We start from the raw sequence: 17,483 nt of genomic DNA, 5'->3' as shown, positions 1-17,483 counted from the left end.
AAATGGCAAGCAGTACACTTTTGAGGCCAGCAGTTAAGTGTCAGTGTGCCAGAAGCAGCCTTGTGACAGGTGCTTGTTACAAACCTACAGCCACAATTTGGAGCGTTCCGCTAGCTCTGTCCCGTGACAAAGAGCAATGCAAAACAAAAGCATCGTTTCCCCTGCAGTTCTAAACTTAATTGTACTTCCAGTAAATTAATTTTGAGCTTTCATCAAGATAAAAGTTGGAAAAAGTGGGTGCTGTGAGGTGAATGGACTAATATTGTCAAATGCTTATTAAAATGCAGCTTCCTCGGAGCACTTACTGCATCCACTTCTGGGGCCCCCAACTCAGGAAGGACATGGTCCTTTTGGATAGAGTCCAGAGGAGGCCACAAAGGTGGTCAGAGGCTGGAGCCCCTCTCCTGTGAAGGCAGGCTGCAGGGAGGGAGTTGGGGTTGTTCAGCTTGCAGAAGCGAGGCCTGCAGTGAAACCTTGTTGCATCCTTCCAGTGTCTAACAGGGCTACAAGAGACCTCGGAAGGGACTGTTTATCGGGACATGTCGTGGTAGGGCGAGGCGGAATGGCTTCAAACTGAAAGACTGTACTTTTAGATTCGATTTAGGGAGAAATTTTTACGGTGAGATTGATGAGGCACTGGAACAGGTTTCCCAGAGAAACAGTAGATGCCACATCCCTGGAAGTGTTCAAGGCCAGGCTGGATGGGGCTTTGAGAAACTTGATCTAGTGGAAGGAGTCCCTGCCCATGGCAGGGGGGCTTGGAACGGGATGGCCTTTAAGGTCCCTTCCTCCCCAAACCATTCCATGACTAGAAGTATCCTGGGTTGGGCTGACAGTCCCGGCAGCTCCCTATCCTGTTGTATGTAGGTGAAGCCTGATGAAATAGGGCCTTGTTGCCCTTGTGAAATCATGGCTCAGGCCTGCTGTTTTGGCTAAGTAGAAGAGGATTATGGGAGAGGGACTCAGCTGGAATAGGGATAGGGAAACGTGAGAGACGTGCTGAGGAGACTGCTGCATGTCCACGTTGTGGTGTATGGTGGTTGGCTGACTTGGGCTTGTGCCTTAGCACTGTGTAAACTGATAACCAGCTAACTGCTGGAAAAGCCTGGCTTTTGCAATAAAGTGGGCTTTTGATGCTTGCCACCATCTTTAGTGTCAGTCTTGTGTCCACCATTAAATGGTGACCCCAGATGTGTTAGGGTTGGGACTGCAGACCTGAGAGCAGCCAGCAGTGGAGCTCAGTCAAGCAAAACAGGCAGGGCCTGAAAGCCAGAAAGTCTGGACAATTTAAGAAAGAAGAGACATCTGACTCCAGGTGAGTGACTGGGAAGAAAGATATGGGGGCTCAAATAGCAGCAGAAGGAAAATCTATTTTGAACATTCTGTTGTGAATATTGCAGCAGAGAGGTATCCATTATGAGACGTGGGCGCTATGCACCTTGCTCATTTGGTGCAAGAGAAATGGGTGAGAGTGGATGTACAGACTGCCTTTTTTGTTGAAAGATGGGAGGAAGCAGGGCAGGTGTTATGGGAAGCAGCTACAAAGGGGAATGGAATAGCCAGAGGATCAGTAATGACGTGGCTATCGCTTGGCTGGGGACTCATTACTGTGATTAAAAGTCGATAGAGAGGCAGCGGTTGCTGCTGCTGTTGTCACTGCCTGGTCATGAGAGCTCCTCTGTTTACTACCCCCCCCTTCCAAAACTCATTCCATCTTCCTCTGCCTACAAGATAGGGTTATGGTGAGGAAGAGCTCTGGGGCCAACACCAAAGCCTGACAGACCCATAGCACCGGGATGCTGGATTGCAATGATGGGCTGGACGGCGGCTTGGCAAGGCAGACCCTTACAGGTATTACAGTCATCTCTCCACATTGGAGCAGCTTTTATTACAAGTTACAAAAGCTTGTACCTTTTTCCTAGATGAGAAAGACCTTGATGTTAAAAACTGCGTGCAGGAGGAGTACTAGACAGATACAGATAATGAACTCTGGGCACGGATCCAGGACACAGATCCTGGGAATGGGTTTTTCCCCCTGCCCACGGCGTGGCCCCACAGTAGCACCAGGCCCTGCAGCCACAGTGGCCACCATCACGCTGCCTCCATATCTGGGATGGCACTGACGGAACACCACTTGCTCTGGGACCTGGATCCCCTGATCTCCCTGACAGGAGATCATCCCATCCCCTCTCGGGCCCCCGGATGGTACAGCCACCTCACCTAGCACTTGCTGAACTGCAAATGGGTGGCATGGCAGGATCTGGGTTCTTTGGCAGAGACACTGATATATTGCATGATTGGTGGAGCTTGCCCTGTGGAGTGTGTGCTCCCTTTTCAGGAATTTTGATTTGAACTGAATTGACACTGATTCTTCGCTAAGTTATAATGGTGTTAGCTATTACCATGGTAATAAAAAATTTACATACCTGGAAAAATATTTGCAAGTGGGTAATGTTTCAGTTTGTGGACAAGAAGGTTCATATTTGTAAGACACAGTGCATCCTTAGAAAATTCGGGGGATCCCTCCTTGCAATTATTTTAGGTCGATGTTAGTGGAACAGCAATTAACTCTCAAGCCTGCAGTTGGACAAGTCATAAATTAGACATTCTTTTGCTCACATTCCAGGCAAATCTTGAAATTTATCTGCCGTAGCTGTTCGAGACTAAGTTATAATTACAATGTGAAATTCCTCTGCAAAGGCAGACAAACTTATCCCAGTGTTACCAGTTTGCTTCCTTTTTACCTCACAGCTTTAATGAGATAATTTTATTGTGAATCTTTTGGTGTCAAAACAGTTTATCAGTCTTACACACCCACTAAAGTAACCAAGTTCCTTGTGTAAAACTCATGGCATTATTATATAACTAAGTTCTTATTGTTTTAGCCTTGAATATTTATATCCCATTGACCTTTATAAGGCCAAGCTCAAATCTATTGTATAGGCAATCTCAAAAAGCTGCAGGTTTGCAGGGCAACTTGCCAAAAACTACACTGTTGTCACTTTTCTGAGTAAAGCTGCACTTAAAAAACAAAACAAAACCAAAACCAAAACTCTAGGAAAGAGTTGCTTACACCAGAAAAATCTTCGCTATGAATGCATAAAATCACAACATGTTTGGCAGACCTTTATAATGTCTGCAGTAAATCCATGTTACTGCTGTTTCAGTTACAAAGCAGTTGTTTGCCTTCATGTTGTTACTTTGAAGTTCTGTTACATTTAAGTTCTGGCAGGTTAAGGTTCTGTTAAATTTAAGTTCTGCTAATTTCTATTAAGATTAATTTCTGTTAATATCTGTTCATTTGAATTACAAGATACAGCTATTTTGTTATAGAGATAAGATAAAACCAACTGAAATAACTGATGAAGCATTAGTAGCCACCTGTTTAAAAATATAAGTTAGGAAGTTGAGTAAAATATGTGAAGATACGGTTTCTTAAATCCTGAATTTCATCAAGGATTTTATGAAAGTAAATGTTTCACACTGATTAATTGACATAATTATTTTTAACAATCACTGCTGTTTTATCTTCCATAGGTAACATTGAAGAATGAGTGACAATTCCAGATTGTGACTGTTATTAGTTGTAAGCTGTTTAGTAGTTTCTTTCTTTAACTTTTATTCTGTTTTAATGTCATAACATGAATCCACTGACTCCTTATGACAGGTATTGTCCATAAGATACTATTTAACTGAGGAAAAATGACAAAGCTGCCTGCTTTATGAGCTTTAACATATCTTTGTATAACAATCTGCAAGACATCCATCATTTTAGGAAACTTTCCTAGCTGCTGCTAAGGAGAGGCTTGTTTTTAAGGTATGTTAGGAACACCCCTCCAGTTGGGGCCTTGGCTCTGGCCAGGCCATGGCTCTACCTGGTCGGGCAGTACACTGACAAACCCAGGTGTTTTCTGCATAAAACCAATACTCCAGTCACTTTGACCTGCCAATTTGGACTCATGACACTTCTTCTAAAGTGAACTTGGAAACCTTACCTGGGAATGGTTCTCCATGTCCTCACTGAAAATTAGTCTTGCCAGCTGTTGCAGCCTCTGGGTGATAGCACAGTATTTAGGGAATTGATAATGTATCATTCTTAATTACCATCCTATCTCTCATGTGCTACTGATTTAGTGTATTTCCTTGCCTATGTCTCCTTACCACATGTATTGTTTTACTTTCATGAACTTCATGTTCATAGTGAGAAATGTGCATGTTGCAAAAAAAAAAAAAAAACCACAAAAAAGGCACAGGGCTCTTCAAGAACATTTAGATTATGCAATATTTACACTAGAAGTTTTGAAAACAAATCATCAAATTTAATCCCCAGCAGAGCGATAATGCTCTGAAGATTTGCATGTACAGAACCAATTTCTAAAAGCTTCTACATAAAGATTCCCAACTGGATGTGCAGTGGCAAGGCCCAGCTGATTTACTGACCTGGGGAGAAGGTGCGCATGTGTTTAATTGCCAGCAGGTCGAAGGTGGCTGCCTGCTCGTCTGGACAAACATTGATTGCCTGTGAGGATGAGGCCCAATAAAAAGAAAAGTGACCTCATCCAGCTCTTGTGGCCAAGACAGGAGCAGGAGAAGCACTGCCAGGGCATGGCTGTGTCTGGAGACTTACAGGGGCTGCCTGCCAACAGAGGCCTTATGTCATTGTCATGGTACTGTGTTCCTGCTAGCCCTCTGCAGTTATTCCCTGTTCCAGGCTTCCAAACAGACATTCAGTGATGTCAAAGTCAACATTTCCAGCTAATGGACTTCCTCCTGCCTAAACAGCACGGCCCCTGAACTCCAACAATATGGACTTTGATTTCCACTTCCTAGGAGACCTTGCACATTATCCTTTCATTCTCCTGTACTGTGAGTCTCTTTGTCAGTGGCATGGTTGTACTTCATGGGTTTTTTGTCTTATCCTGTGTCCAGCTGATGACCAGTAATACTCTTAGTAAGATAATGTTCTTACAAGTGCAAACTGTTTTAACATCAGGGAACACAAACCCTTTGCATAGGAAACAGAAAAGGGGGAACTGTTGTGTATAGGTGAAGCCTGATGAAATTGTCAGCCTGATGAAATTGTCAGCCTTGTTGCCTTTGTGAAATCATGGCTCAGGCCTGCTGCTTTTCCTAAGTAGAAGAGGACTGTGGGAGAGGGACTCAGCTGGAATAGGAGTACAGGGATGTGAGCGACGTGCTGCGGAGACTCACCACACGTTGTGGTGTATGGTGATTGGTTGACTTGGGCTTGATGTGCCTTAAAACTATGTAAACTGATAACCAGCTAACTGCTAGAAAAGCCTGGTTTTTGCAATAAAGTGGGCTTTGGATGCTTGCCACCATTTTCAGTGTCAGGCTTGTGGCCACCGTTTGTACCTCATCTTGGGCAGTGCCAGTAGGAAATGTCACAGTGGAGGAATGTGAGCTCTTCTGACTGGTGCCACTTGCAGGTTTCATGTGCTCAGACAGACCTGGAGACTGGGAATTAGGCAGCATTGGTGCTTATAATTACCAGTGGAACCTGTGGAGATGTAATCCAGTTGCTTCACAGAGAGGAACTTGTGTAACTTTTATTATCACAATTTCCTGAAGTTACTGTTACAGTAATGGACTGATCCTCCAGTACCACCTCTCTCTTCCTGGAATTGTGCCTCTGTCTTACTGGAATTGTGCCTCTGTCTTACTGGAGTAACAGAAGTTACTTTGCCCCTGAAAATGCCTTTTATAAATGAGCATCTTTTATACTCATTTAACTTAACAGCAGCCACCTAGCAACTACAGACAAATTTGGTAACCCGTAGGCATTGTCTGATTTCCACAGTATGTAAATGGATTTTAAATTGTCTTCAACTGATCTTTGCAAATTACTTCAGAAATATGGTTCTCTTTGTTAGTGTGAGACAAAGGTAACTTGCATTTTTTGTTTTCTTTTGACTTGAGGAATAATTAAGACCTCAAACATCTGGACTGATTTGCTGTATCCAAATGACAGTCTAAAGCAATTTTCTCAGCGTTTTGCCATAGCTGACAATTTCCATCACCATGTTGTTTGGGAGAACTTTTGGCCTTTGATCAGATTTAGACAAGAATAGCAGATAATGATAATACCCATGTATCTATATCTATCTATACACATACACATCTAAATTTATTTTAGAAGATGTTATCCATGTGTTGTTTGGGTTTTTTTTTTACAAATTAAAAAGTCATTTACTGTCCCTTTGACCATTTCCAGTGGCTGTGACAGCTGTGCTCTGAGTAATTCCCCTTTTCCTCTCTTTCCTCACAGTGTGCTGCTCAGCTGCTGTGCATTTTCTGCTGCTGTGGCACACCTTGGACCAGGTATCAGCCCTGAGGTGACTTCCAGTTGCTTCAGTCATGAGAATCTCACCTTTGGCTGTGGCTCTGTTAAAGTGCCCATGTCCCCATGGTCACACAGGTGTGCTGCAGATCGACTGCCAGTGCACAAGGGGACCAAAAATTTATCTTCAACACTGCCACAATTACCACTTGATTCCTCAAATACTTTCGAGACAGACAACAAATCTGTTGCCAGCTCAGCTGCCAGTCTCAATCTCCATCAGAAGAAGATTAGAATTTGCTAACTTGCTAACTCTTCAGGGTTGGGTTTTTTTAATTATTACTTACATCTTCCCAGTTTTTGTGCTGTTTTATGTTTTTTTTTTCCCTAGTGTGTAGATGAAGTAGATCACTGAAGTGACCATTTTATCACTCAGATTGTCAGTCATAAGTGCTATCATTTCCTCAGGCACACTGCACTCTAACAGAGGACAGTGGCAAGAAGTTATTGGTGCAGTTTGCAAAAGCAGCTCCTGTTGATTTAGGTGATTAGGTTCACTCCTCCCTCAAGCTCTCCTCACACAAGAGTCTTCTGAGCATTTTGCCCATCCACAGCTTTCTGGATATTTCCATCCAGACGTATTGACCTATCAAGGTGAGTCACACCTGATGGAACTGGTTTTGACACTGATGGTTATTACCCTCACTGCCATTCAGGCTCAGCAATTATGGGATAATTTGTTTTCTGAAATCCCAAGTCTTGCAACAGGATGAAAGATGTTCCATCAGGCACTACAAATCATCTTTGGAAGTTTGGTTCATCATATTTACTCCACCTCTAACAACATTTTAAATCCAAGGAGCTTTGTGCTGAGAAGATCCTTGTCATTAGTTCCTTTTCTTGTGAAATGGGAAGCGCCCTGTTGTTCTGGGCAGTGCTTCTGCATATTTCATCTTCACAAGCTCTGAATGCATGATTGCTTTTTATTGCTACTGAACAACCTTTGAGTAAACATGAATCACTCTTTATGGCACCAAATTTGAAATGTTTCCTTACCAGCTACGCAGATTATCTGCCCAGGTAGGAATTTGATAATGATCTGTAGTACACACAACATTTTAAAATAGAACAAGTTTGTTTTTTACACACTGCTACTGTCCCTGCTGTCATGGGGAAAAAAAAGAAAAAAAAAGACAAATCTCTCCCTGACTGGTATGGATTCCAAGTGCAACAAATTATACTTGTTGAACTACTTGTAAGACCTTTGATCCATTTAATTCTTTCGTATATCTGTAAATGCAATTGTACTTTCCTTCTGTTGCAAAGCAAAAGCCAGTGATTATTTTGGGTTTATTTCTGGATGATTTGCAGCCACTTATATTTTTCTGCATTAAAACTAGTGATCCAAACAGTCAAGGAATAGCATCATGGGTGTTGCTGTAAGTTTGCTTGGCCACAGAAGCCCCAGCACAGCCGGTGCCAAAGATGGGTGGGTGTGAGGCTGCACATTGAATGGCTGCTCTCTTCAGCAGGCAGGTGTTTCCCCAGGGTGCAGGGACTCCTGGGGGTGATCTCCAGAGAGGGTCTTTATTAAAAAGCCATCAGGGATTTGCAAACCAATGTACTGGGCTGTTGAATGCCTTCTCTCTTGCTACTGATGTAACTTACCAGGCAGCAGCGGTGTCTGTCCCAAATGAGCAGCATGTCCATGTACACACTTCCACTCTTTCATGTCCCCAGGAGGCTGATTTCCAGTGCTTGTCTTCATTTGTACCTTGTAGGGCAGAGTGGCTGCAGAGAGCCACTCTGGTGAAGCAAAAGGGAGCCCCAGGGGAAAATTGAAGCTCTGTGTGTTATCTGTACCTTTCAGCCTGAAAGATAGGAGACTACTGGGCAGAATAACGAAAATAAAATATTGTAGGACTGAGAAAGTCCTGCTGGAGACTGGGTGGAGGAACCCAGTCTCTCTTCCTAGGAGAATGAATTCAAGGTGAGTAAACCCCAGAAGACTCATGTGGCAAACCTGAATTAGCTTCTGTCATGTAGCTAACTCCCATCTGTTAGCTGACTCCCAAATGTAGCTGGCTCCCATCTGTTGTCCATATTTCAGGGTTAGGGATATTGCTTCCTGGAAATGGTGTATGAGGCAGAGTGCTGAAGCAGCCCAGTGACCCAGACCCTTTAGCCACACACCTTTGTGTCCAAGCCAGCTGCCATCTTCATTACTTGTGACCCATTGTCCTGCACGAGAGAATCAGAGCCACCAAGCTCTACCTCTGCTGCACCTTCCCTCATGGAGGATCTCTCAGCCAGATCCACAGCTCCACAGGCACTGATCTCATTCCAGTCCTGCTGCTGTGGGACCAAGTGTGGAAACGGCCAGATGAAAATTCCCACCCACTGGCACAGCTAAGCTAACACACATCTGGAGGCTGGGTGGACAGTCCAGGCTGGAACAGCAGCCAGCAAACCTATAGGACTGGTTCTGCATCTGCCTTGTCCCGAGGGGCAATTAATAAGTTGGCAATCAAGATGGAGCCTCTTTGTTCCCCCACCCTCCCCTGCTCTCCCCAGGTGAAATCTTCAATTTCCTCATTCCAGCCTGAACAATATAACCATTATCACAGCCACCTGACTCCCTGGCTCTCTGTCCCCACCCCTTTCCTGATCTCTCCTGCCTGTTCCTGGAGATCAGAGGCAGAAGCAGCCACCTCAGACCAGTTTTTCATCCGGCAGCTGCTGCTCCCCAGCCGAGAGGGATGCCGGGCTGGGGCTGGTCCCCTGCGAGCCCAGGGCAGCACCTGCCTCAGCACAGCTCCGGGGATGCAGGTGCTCCCCGCTTGCCTGCAGCTTTACCAGAGCTGGTGACAGGACAGCCTTGATTGTGTTTAGCTTGATTTTTGACACTGCCTCATGTGATTCTCCAAATGCCCTCCCCAGGCACTCCCATCCCAGTGGTTTCATGTTGCTTCTGCTTCTCGGCTCTGCTTTGCTGATGGTGATCTCTCCTCTGGAACACAAGCCAAAACCTATACCCTTGAAAAGGGAATCCAAATGTAATTAAGCCCTTAAGAAGAAAAGTCAATCTATAAATCCTGATTCTTTTATGGGCAAGGCAAGATTTCATAGCCAAATGCCCAAGGGAGCACCTCCCACCACGCCCTTCTCCAAAGGAGGAGCAGAAGACATCACCCCCACTTTCCAGTCTCCCTTTTATTTGTTCCAATGTTCAATTCATTCTTCTGCTTGAGAGGTTTTATGTCTTCCCTTGCAAGATCTCTGGCTGGCAGTGACGCAATGGTCTGGAAATGGTCTGAAAGGTCTGGAATGGCCCAGGAGGCAAAGAGCCTAAATTTTGTTCAAGGTGTAGCTTGATAAATTCGAGTGAAGCTTTAGGTTACAAGATACTCTTTGGTGTTGCCTTGTTTTTTATAATCAAGTAATCTGAGGTTTGTCCTCTGCAGGACTCAGAATAGCTGGATTCATATATTAAATTTTTTGTTTGTTTGTTTCATTCTTTCTTTTAAGCAGAAAAGTTTGGCCAACAAAACGTGAATCTTAGTCAAGCCATGTGACTACTTCCAGTGATATTGAGAAGAGTGAGATTTCTTCATTATGGTCACTGCCCCATTCTGCCATTTCTTCTTTTAACTCTATATCAAGATTTCAGCTATCTCAAATACATCTCACCTACCAAGAAATTTGTACTTCTGGGTGAATTTTGGGGTTGGGAAGGGGTTTTCATCAAGTGAGACACACAGATTGTTTTTTTAGAGAAAGAATCTTCCTCTGTACCTTGAAAAATTGTCTACTTCAAGGTGTCTCTGGCTTTTTGTCTTTCATATCCCCTGCCAGTAAAGAATGTCAAAGTATTTGCTCCTGGTATGAGAATATGCGTGTTTATCAGCTGAGGCAAATGATCTTTCATTATAAGGACTTATTAAGATGTTAATGTTATTTCATGGGAGGATGGGTCTGTGAGGATGATTTAGGTATGTACAGAAATATTAAAGAAGGGAAAACCAGCAATTTGTAAAGAAGCCAATACTAAACAAACACAGGGCTTCAGAACTCTTTTTAAAAGATGGAAAATAAAATTATAAAAAGTAGGGTTGAAAACAAGGGAAGGAGAGGGAGCTGAATGGAAAGGACAATAGTAGAACTGAAAAAGAAAAGAAAGTTGTGCCCTCCTTCTCTGCAAGCTGCACCTGGATATGGTGGGAAATCAGTGTTACCACCCCACACATCCCTCTGCCACTTCCCTTCATTTGTCCCTAACCCCTTTTCCCTCCTCTTGTCACCGCACCGCTGTCCCTGCTGGGGCAGTGTTCTGTTCCCTCTTACTCCTCTCTCTGTGACATTCCAGTGCCCAGCACTGATGACTTTACAGCACCTGCCACAACTGCTTTCTGCTGAGTGTCCATTTCACATTTCCATCACCAGAATTCCCTCCTGTCACGCTTTGCCATCCTTGGTAACTGGGCACTCTCATGGGCTGAAAAACGGGGTGAGCACCTTTTCTTGTGGGCTACAGAAACAATTGTCCAGTGGGGTAAGGGAAGTTCCAACAAGCTTCTGGGGTTGTCTACAACTGGAAAACTAGAGAAACTTTGTAATGTTGCATATGGAAAGGCAGCAAGTCAGGTCAAACAAGAAAGGGCTAACAAAAGGAATCAAAACTAACAGATCTCTCTCGAAACACATCGGGCACCTGCCAGATGTTCTGAAGGGCAAAACAGTGATCAGGCTGGGCAGGGAGTGCCCAGCAGAGATAAGGCCATCACAGACACCTCTGCAGCCTGTGTGAAGTGCTGAGTGATGAGATCAGGGTGGCAGAACCCATTCTTCAGCAGGGTGGGGTCTGCCAGCGAACGTGTCTGAAACCGAAGGGCTGCGGAAAAGGCTGCTCCACACACTGACAAAGCAAACAGTAACAACCTGCCGGGAGCAATGGCACTTGTCCAAGAGTCTTAAAGGATCTCCGGAGTAAAATGGCTGAAACTGCTCCAAGCAGTGTGTAACCCCATGTTTACCCCCGGTGTGGGACCTGAGGAGGGGAAAGGGCTGAATGTGATGCCCCAGTTTGGCCAGGGGCAGGTGGTGAAACAGTTTCTGGGGCTTGTTTGGGCTTCAGATGAAGATAACATGAATAAAAAGATGAGAGATTAGTACAGCTAGAGACTAAGAGGGTCTGGAGCAGCCTGGCACACCACTCCATGGTGCCTCTGTCCCCAGCAGGACATCCATGCTGTCCTCTGCCAACCTGACAGGATGTGTGCTCTGGTCCACCTCCTGAAGGTTTGCATGCATGCTTGGATGAATGCTGCCTGTGGTAGTGCAGCCAGCCAGGACTGAGGAGTGGTTGGCTCTTGCTGCAGGACATAAGGGATGTGGTGGTCGGGTGCTTTGAGCCTGGTGAAAGCTCCTGGTGAAGGGGACAGCAGCAGCGACAGAGGGATGTGTTCGTGTCTCTTTCCTCTCCTTTCTCCTTTCCTGAGTCAGGAGAAGGAGCTCCCCATGCTGCCACCTTCCTGGGGCATGGGTGGGGATGGTCTCCATTCCTCTGCTATCTCCTCTCCAGGGGCTGCTGCCAACTGCTGCTGGTGCTGGAGCCTGAAATCAGCCCTCTCCACTCCATATGGGCTTTTGAACTTCTCAGATAATTTTCCATCCGTAGAGAATATCTGCCATTTTTCAGCATCTGCTCATCACTCATTGAAGGAAATGCATGGGAACCCACCTGGGTGTGCTGGGAGAAGTGAAATTTTCAACTGACCTGGGAGGAGGAGCATGTTTTTGCAGTGGGTGGGAGCTAGACTGACTTAATGTTACACATCATGCTCTGGAGGGAAGCATGAGTCCTGTGTTTTGTCTGGGACACCATTCAGAGCTGGAGGCCTTGAGAAACAAAAAGACTGATCCTTTTCCCTTTTCTTCTTTCTCCTTTTGTTCTTTTGTGTGTGTGTGTGTGTGTGGTTTCTGTTTGTTTGTGGGTTTTTTGAGAGACAGAGAATAGGAAATGTTACAGGCACGTTGTTGTCCATTGTAGCTTATCAGTGCTCATGTTACTGAAGTTCAGGTGAAGGACACATCAGACAGAGTGTTCAATGAGAAGATTGGTGTCACCAGGAGAGGCAAACATGCAGCACTGGTGAGGACGTGTCTTTGGTCAGCATTTTGCACTCCTCAGGGAGTTGTATCCTTGTAACCCTTCAGACCCAATAAAGGGTTCTTTGCAGTCTGATCTGTGATGAACTTGGCAATTACATGTGAAGGTGAGCACAACTCTCAAGGCTTTGGACATTTTCAGAGATGCCAAGAATCAGAGAATGGTTTGTCAGGGACCTTACAGATTATCTAGTTCCAGCCCATTGGGCAGGGTCACCTTTCACTGGGCCAGGTTGCTCAGAGCTCCATCCAGCATTCTCATGTGTTCCTGGAGTGACATCTCTAGGCTTAAAAAGCAATCCTTGGTAAGCCGTGTCTTTCCTGTGGTGCACATACACTGAATTCCAGAGTCACAGAGGTGGCAGGTGCGTGGCTGGTGGGGGCCAGCACTCTGACGTGGAGGGTTTGAGTGGCCTCTCCTGTTCTTGTGTCTGCCATGTTCCTGTGCTGCTGTACCTGTGCTGGAGAAACCAAGCCCAGAGCTTTGGAAGCACTGCAGGATGTGTGGCTGTGATATAATGTGAGGTTGAAGCAAACATAGTATATTTAAATGATTTACCTCTGGTCAGTGCATGCTTTCTTGGAGGCAGCTGAGCTTCAGCTCTGTTCATAAAGTGCTTCTAAACCAACGTAGTTAAACTGCTGAATCTATTTTGCTAACTAAAATTGAATGAGCAGAGGCATAATCAAACAAGTGGAACCTATGGGGAAAATATAATCCTGAGCTTTGCTTTATTCTTTGAAAAATATCTGCTCTTTTAATGCTACCTTAGACTTTCTGGCTTGTCCATATCCACAAAACAATACAGCCACAGCCTCCAAGTAATCTTTGTTGGCTCAAGTGCAAAGAACTTAATCTTTTGTTTTGCAGGTTGACAAATCACGTATAAAATTTTGTATCTTATATCCAACAATTCTACTAAAGAATTAGTTTTAAATGCCTAAGTTTAATATTTATTTGTACTGACTCAGTGTGCCTTACAAGGGGCTGGTGTGCCCAGCAGCTAATCAGATGATGACCAGATTCCTGCTCCTCGATCCACGTGGCCAGGCAGTGATGCCATGTGGCACTTGGCCACAGCACATTTGACCTTGGAAGGCAGCGTGGCTGTCTCCCAGAGAAGCAGAAGGACTAATATTATTTATCCCTGTCTTCTTAATGCAATCAAGTTTATATTTGATGCACTCTTAGTCTCAGTGACATTTTCTGTAATAAGTGTTTTATATTTAAAGTGGAATGAATATTGCTGTTAAGCACAAGGTCACCTTGTTTATCAGTGAGTATTACTTTTTTTCTGCTTCAGAGTATCTACTTCACTTGTTTTTGTGATTTAGAACCAGCCTGAGACTTTCAGGGATGCAGTAATTGCAGACTCTAGTGGGGAGTATCAGAAAGCAGGTAGTCAAATAAAATCAAATGCCACAGTATATTTCTCCTTATGAGGAATATGGCCAGTCTTAATGCATTTCTTCCATAGCTCCATTATTTTTCCTTCCTTCCAAGTCAGTTTATGGGCCAAAAAGGCAGACAAACTGCCAGCTCTCATTTCCGACGTAACACAGGCCTTGGAATTTTACCCAGTGCCTCTTTTCACTGATGTAATGAATTTTTATTTTATTTTACTATTGTTATGAAAGGACAGCTTGAAAAAACTATGCTGACCTTTATTTGGATACCTTGAAAGACAGTCTACCCCTCTGACTGCCTGCTAGCTAGGACAGTCACCCTCACTGTTGGGGATGTGCTGTCTTATTCTGCTCTGAACGTGCCTGCGTTAAACTCGCAGTGGTTGATTCTCTGCAGGCGATGGTGCCCCCGCACTCTGTGTTCTCTCTGCTGTGATTGAGAGGTTCTGGTTTAGCTAGACCAGAGCAATGGCTCAGAGTGTCCCCTGTCAGGCGTTGTCTGACCTTCCAAATTGCTCCTGTCCTTTTGCTCGGGGCCCTCTCCAGGCTTTGGGGATAGCAAGGGCCCGTGTGGGTGGCAGCTTTGTGGGTGGGTGCTGCAGCTGCAGGCCCTGCTGGGCTTTCAGCTCCGCACTGGCCGTCACAGGTGACGGTGACTTCTCCAGCGGCTGCCAGCGAGGCTCCTCTCTTGGCAGCTTGTCCTTCCTCGCTGTCTGTGCAGCAGCCAGCGGTCACACACCTGCCTGGGCCTGGCCGGGCTGTCCGACTCCGAGGCCGTCCATGAATTTTCCATGAGTCCCGAGCCAGAACAGCAGCATCAAAAGGGAAGAGGAAAGGATCTGAGCAAAAACTGCTTTTTCCAGCAGTTACACTCTGCCCCTGGTCACTCTCAGGTGTTCCCACAGGTCAGACAATTCAGAGGGATTCAGGGATCAACAGCATTGGAGGAGCGTGGTGGTGCAGGACCTGAGGAGACTCCACCAACACCCCTGAGCATCCTGTCTGGCTGAGGATGTTCACCTGGCCAGGTGACTCGTGCTCATCTGAAGGACTCCCTTTCCTTTAGCTACTGACCTTGACATTGGCAAATTTTATCAACAGTGGTTTTTACAGTTGTATCTCCTGGTGCAATTATTAAACAGCACCGTTCTTGCAGAGAGACAGACATTTTCAGCAGTGATTCATTTTGGACAAGAAGTTTTGCCTGTTAGCTGCTAATTAATCCCTGTAGTGCAAATTGTGATGTATACAGATGCTACTCATTTTTTCTTAAGAATTTACAAGTTTCTTGATTTTTTGCACCAGTGCTTTCATCAACCAATTGTATTATTTTGTCAAATAATGAAGTCAGGTTTCCTTCTCACAACTTCTTTTTTTTCAACACTGAATTATGAAAATTATTTTAATTGTTGGAGCATCTGTTAGCTAACTTGTAATAACTTCACACTCTCTTACCTATGATTATTACAACAGAACCATCTAACAGTCAGGTGTCATCTCACTTTCTGTCTCTGGACACTGGCACCTGTTTTTCCATGACCTTGGGATTTCTCTAGTACATCAGGATTTTTAAATACCAAACTTCATTGGGCGAGGTGCCTCCTCAGTCAAATTCTTCTATGATTTTGACATGCAAATTTGCTTGGCTACTGATCTGAAAATACTTATGCTTAATAGATGCTGTTAAAACTTTCCTTGGTTTGCAGAAAGATGAAGGAGTTTTTTACTATCCTCCTGTAGCGTGAATACACAAATCCATTTATTTTTGTATGCAGATAACTAACTTTTCTGTATCAAAAAGCCTCCATCAAAAGTCATCACTGTCAACAGTTTTACCTATATGCACCCAGTAGGAGCCTAAGCTCTCACTGCTATTTCTTAGTTTTCAATGTATATTGAAAAAAACTGCTTCCAAGTGCTGTTAGCACTTGCAGCAATCTAGTTTTTCCAGATTATTTTGAACGCTCCTTATCACCTTGTATGCTTCATAAATTCTCACTTTTATTGTGTGCCATATACCTCCTTTCCATACCCCTTCCTTCTGCTTTTTTTTTTCTCTCCTGTTGGTTTTATACAAGATTTCTAAGCTTTAACCTTCAAATTCCCTGTTAGGCCAGAAAAGGGCTGAATTTTGTCTTTTTTTTCACAGCTACAGAGACACAGATCTCCTTCATCTCGTAAACTCTCAGCAGTGAAATGTCTATTAATAAAAAATTTATTGCAGCTTTCTCCTGGGGAGTCCTATTTTTCTGAATGCTTGATTTGCCATCAGTTTAACCCATAACTTCCCCTGCTTGAGGATTTACTGTTTTGAAATACCAATTTTTGCCTACCTATACATTCAGCCTCACACATAAAATGCATAAATACACAAAGATCTTGGTTAATGGCTTGTAGGCATTAACTTCTATACATCTGCAGGTACACATCTACATACTTGTAGTATATCTACTTACAACATGTACACATACATGCAGGTACCTGCATTTCCACATCACACATGCAGCTGTACAGACACACCTCTATGCAATGTATTTTTCTCTGCAACCAGAGAAGAGGCATTTCTCAAAGTGTGTGCCTGTTGCCTGTAACACAGCCATGCAGCAGAGCTGAGGCTGCCCAGGCTGCCCTCCCTGGATGAAGATGTGTTTTTCTGTGAGTCCTTCCCTGAACACTCACTCAGCTCCTCCACCAAGGGCAGCCCTCCCCCTCCCACAGCAACCAAGCACTCTGTTAATATTTGGACAGGGCTGGCTTTTCTGAGCAGGATGTGTCAAGGGACAGGAGGCAAAGCACTGCAGGTGAGTGGCACTAAGGTGTCCTCTATTCTGAAGCCCTTTGACGTTGCTGAGGCTTTGGATTATCTGAAAAGGTGAGAGAAACAATAAAAGAGGTAAAATGCAGTAAGACCAAAGCAGTGCAAAACATCACCACCAGAAATGAGTCTCCAGCTCTTCCACTCCCTGCCTCTCCCTGCAGGACTCTGGGATATCCTCCCTCCATCTCTCTTCAGCAGCAGTGCAGGGGAGAGGCAGATGCTCTTCTCTGCATCTAAACCACAAGGGAAGAGGCTCAGCCTTTAAAACTGAGCCTGTTCCTCTCCTGAGCTCAGTGATGAAGACAGCAGCAATAACATCTCCCTCCTGTCCTTGGGATATCCCTTGCTCTGCAGAGGAGGAGAAGGGTCAGTGATGTTGTGTTGCCTGGAGCAGCAGAGTACCCAATGAGTTGTCCCGGCTGAACAACACAGCAGCTGGCCGTGTGCTGCTCTTGTCACACAAGTGACAGGAAACAGGTGAGCCAAAGGCACACAGACCCAGGGCCGGGTGTGCTGGCTGCACTGATGCGTCATAACTCGTAAAACTGCAGGTATGGCTTGCTGTTCCCTGCTGGGTCACAGGGAGACGCAGGAGCGATGTGACACAGGAGCGATGTGACATCCGCAAGGAGAGTGTGAGCCCCAGCAGCTCCAACAGGGGGAAGCATTTTTTGCTAGAGCTCTCCAGTAGCTTCAGCCTCCAGCTGAACATTGGGTCCAGCTGTGTGCCCAACTCCTTGGAGCATGGCTGCTTTCTTGTGCCTGTGCACTTGCTACAGACTTTTGTTC

The 17,483-nt window shown here is 44.9% G+C and overlaps 1 protein-coding gene across 2 annotated transcripts in view; it reads left to right on the top strand.

The window, feature by feature from the left end:
* Positions 1 to 16,091, top strand: part of VAMP1 (vesicle associated membrane protein 1) — a 35,698-nt gene extending 19,607 nt beyond the window's left edge. Inside the window, exons 6-7 of one of the 2 annotated variants that reach the window (XR_012578952.1) lie at positions 14,782 to 14,904; positions 16,026 to 16,083. Coding sequence is in view for 1 of the 2 variants with exons in the window: in XM_074534819.1 (XP_074390920.1) it covers positions 14,782 to 14,846 (65 nt within the window). In the remaining variant the exon portion in view is untranslated. Of the gene's footprint in view, positions 1 to 14,781 lie in introns of both variants that reach the window. The other variant, XM_074534819.1, reaches the window with a different exon arrangement.
* Positions 16,092 to 17,483: the final 1,392 nt, after the last annotated feature.

Source organism: Zonotrichia albicollis, chromosome 2 (assembly GCF_047830755.1).
Source record: "Zonotrichia albicollis isolate bZonAlb1 chromosome 2, bZonAlb1.hap1, whole genome shotgun sequence".
Classification (NCBI taxonomy): Eukaryota; Metazoa; Chordata; class Aves; order Passeriformes; family Passerellidae; genus Zonotrichia; species Zonotrichia albicollis.
The sequence above is the reverse complement of the archived record's forward strand: the minus strand, read 5'-3'. Positions and strand labels throughout refer to the sequence as shown.